Raw genomic sequence first — 2,532 nt, forward strand, 5'->3', positions numbered from 1 at the left:
GGGTGAATATGGTTTGACGGGCTGGAGAGTCTCGAACATGATCGTTCGTGTAGTTTTCGTTCCATAGCAAACAACATTCATTGCTGAGGTGGCAGGGGAATGTGCTAAGATTCGTGTGCCTAGATTCAACGGCTCCCAGGTCGTTCACTGGAAGTTCCTTCATAGGGAACGTTTGACGCATAACACTTTTCTAAAGATTTCCATATGTTGCCTTTTGTAGATAGCCAGTATCGGTATATATATGACATTGCATTGATGAAGAGGACAAGCATACTTATATCTTCTTGATATTAATACAAAAAGTATTGTTAAAGAAATGAGCCTTCAAATTGCTAGAACCATTTGGAGGAGCACAATATGAATTCCGAACTACACGTCGTGATTGCACGATGCCTGCGCCCGCGGTGTAGCCAAGACGTGAAGCGGAACCCTCTTCCGTGAGGTGATCCCAGGCGCCTCCTCCATGTCCACCGCCGCTGCCGCGCCCTCCGGCAGCGCCCAGTCGAACCGGCCGACGAGGTTGGCAATCGCAACCTCCATGATGGACATGGTGAAGTTGATCCCCGGGCACACCCTCCTCCCGGAACCGAACGGCACGAGCTGGAAATGCCGGCCCCGGAAGTCCACCTCGCCGCCGGTGCCGAGGAACCTCTCCGGTCGGAACTCCTCCGGAGACTCCCAGCTGCCCGGGTCCCTTCCGATGGCCCACGCGTTGACGATCACCATGGTCTTGCTCGGCACGTCGTACTGCTGGATCCTCGCGGACTCCATGGCCTCGCGGGGGATCAGCAGCGGCCCGGGAGGGTGCAGCCGCATTGTCTCCTTTATCACCGCTTTCAGGTAGACCATCCCCTGTAAATCTTCTTCGGTGATCATATCGGAGTTGGTGCTTACGGATCTACTCCTTAGCTCGTCTTGTAGCTTCTCCATGGCCTCCTTGTTGCGGAGCAGCTCTGCCATGGCCCATTCGAGCACGATGATGGTGGAGTCTGCCCCTGCCCCGAAGAGATTCTGCGTGCCCGGCCGGAAATACGACATGAATATTCAGGTAAAGTCACAGTCAGTCAGTGAGTGAATCATTCAGTGCGCGTACCGCTAGGAGCCCCTTGACGTTGTCCCTCGTGAACCGCCGCTCCGGGGACGCGCCGCCGGTGCCGTTGCCGGAGGTGTTGTTGCCGAGAGACAGCAGCACGTCGACGAAGGTGCTGTCGTGCAGCCCCAGCGCGTCTCCTCCGTGGACTCGGCCCATTCGTCTCTCCACGGCGTCGACGATCTCCTCGAGAACGGCGTCGATCCTGTCGAACGCCTTGCCGACCTTGGCGTCGGTGCCGTCCAGGGCGCCGACCCACGCCAGTCTCGGGAAGTAGTCGCCGACGTGGAACGTTCCGAGCAGCGCGTTGCCCTCCTCCAGCAGCGCGTCCACCTTGGCGCCCCACCTGTCGGCGCGCGTGGCGGCGCTCGCCCCGAACACGATCCGCCCGATCACGTCCTTGGCAAACCCGGCGAGGAGCTCGCTCAGGTTCACGACGCGCGCCTGCCGCCGGACCTTGTCCAGGAGCGCGCCCACCTCCTCCTCCCGGACGGCGCGGTAGGCCCGCACCCTGGCGGGGCTGAGGAGGTGGAGCACGCACGTCTTCCGCGCGTGCAGCCAGTAGGGGCCGTCCGGGGCGAAGGCGACGTCGGTGCAGCCGTAGAAGAGCTTGGAGGGGATGGCGAGCGACGGGCGGGTGGCGAAGACGTGGTCCTGCTCCAGCATCACCTCCCGCGCGGCGTCGGGCGAGGACACGACGACGGCCGGGACCTGGCCGAGGCGGAGGAGCATGACGGGGCCGTGCGCGGCGGCTAGGGCGGCCAGCGTGCGGTGCGGGAGGCGGCCGCCCGCGAGCTGGTGCAGGTTGCCCACGAGCGGGAGCCGCCACGGGGAAGGCGGCGGGACGGTGGTGACGAGCTTGGAGTTGGAGTGATGGGAGCGAGCTGCACGGAGGAGTAGCGTGCAGCAGAGGATGGACACGGTGATGGCCACGGTGAGGAGGACGGCGTCTTCCATGGCCGGCCGCTCTCTCTTGGATCCGTCCGTGGGGTTGGCAGTACTAGTTGGCAGTGGTGCAGCTTGTTGAAGATCGGCTGGCCGGATTTGACGGATCGAACAGACAGCTACTATGAGTAGAAGGTGGGAAGCAGAAGCTCGATAATGGCGAGATCGATCGGTCATGTGCCATTTAATGCTCACTCTACGTGCCGCACTGTGTATGTTCTGGGTAATGATATGATTTTCAATGTTACACTCTCATCATCATGTGCTGCATGGGGACGCCCATGCACATGTATGCATTGGTGTAAAAATCATGGTTACGTCTCAGTCTCACCAGTGGCCGATCCAGGAATACAATTTTGGGTGTTCAATTTTTTCCCCACCCTAACAAAAAAAAGAAGTCCATTGGTCCACGACAATACAAATTGTTCACAACAGTAACAAGAAGAAAATTACCAAGAGCTATATATCTCTACAACCAAAGATAATTCATTAGATTC

At 59.0% G+C, this 2,532-nt stretch overlaps 1 protein-coding gene across 1 annotated transcript; it reads right to left on the bottom strand.

Moving 5' to 3' along the window:
• Window positions 1-228: 228 nt before the first annotated feature.
• LOC123086377 (cytochrome P450 71A1) lies at window positions 229-2,232 on the bottom strand. The gene is made up of 2 exons (XM_044508140.1): window positions 1,094-2,232; window positions 229-1,011 (listed from the first exon to the last, which is right to left on the bottom strand). The coding sequence occupies exons 1-2, from the start codon at window positions 2,210-2,212 to the stop codon at window positions 370-372; spliced, it is 1,761 nt and encodes a 586-aa protein (XP_044364075.1). The 5' UTR covers window positions 2,213-2,232; the 3' UTR covers window positions 229-369.
• Between the last annotated feature and the right edge of the window lie 300 nt (window positions 2,233-2,532).

The sequence above is a fragment of the Triticum aestivum genome, chromosome 1B (genome assembly GCF_018294505.1).
Source record: "Triticum aestivum cultivar Chinese Spring chromosome 1B, IWGSC CS RefSeq v2.1, whole genome shotgun sequence".
Taxonomy (NCBI): Eukaryota; Viridiplantae; Streptophyta; class Magnoliopsida; order Poales; family Poaceae; genus Triticum; species Triticum aestivum.

Excerpts from the sequence above, each read along its gene's own strand:
- LOC123086377 (XM_044508140.1), bottom strand. The coding sequence starts at position 2,212 with ATGACCGATCGATCTCGCCATTATCGAGCTTCTGCTTCCCACCTTCTA. Across the intron at positions 1,012-1,093 it reads ACGTCAAGGGGCTCCTAGCG|AATCTCTTCGGGGCAGGGGC; the intron begins GTACGCGCACTG and ends CCGGGCACGCAG.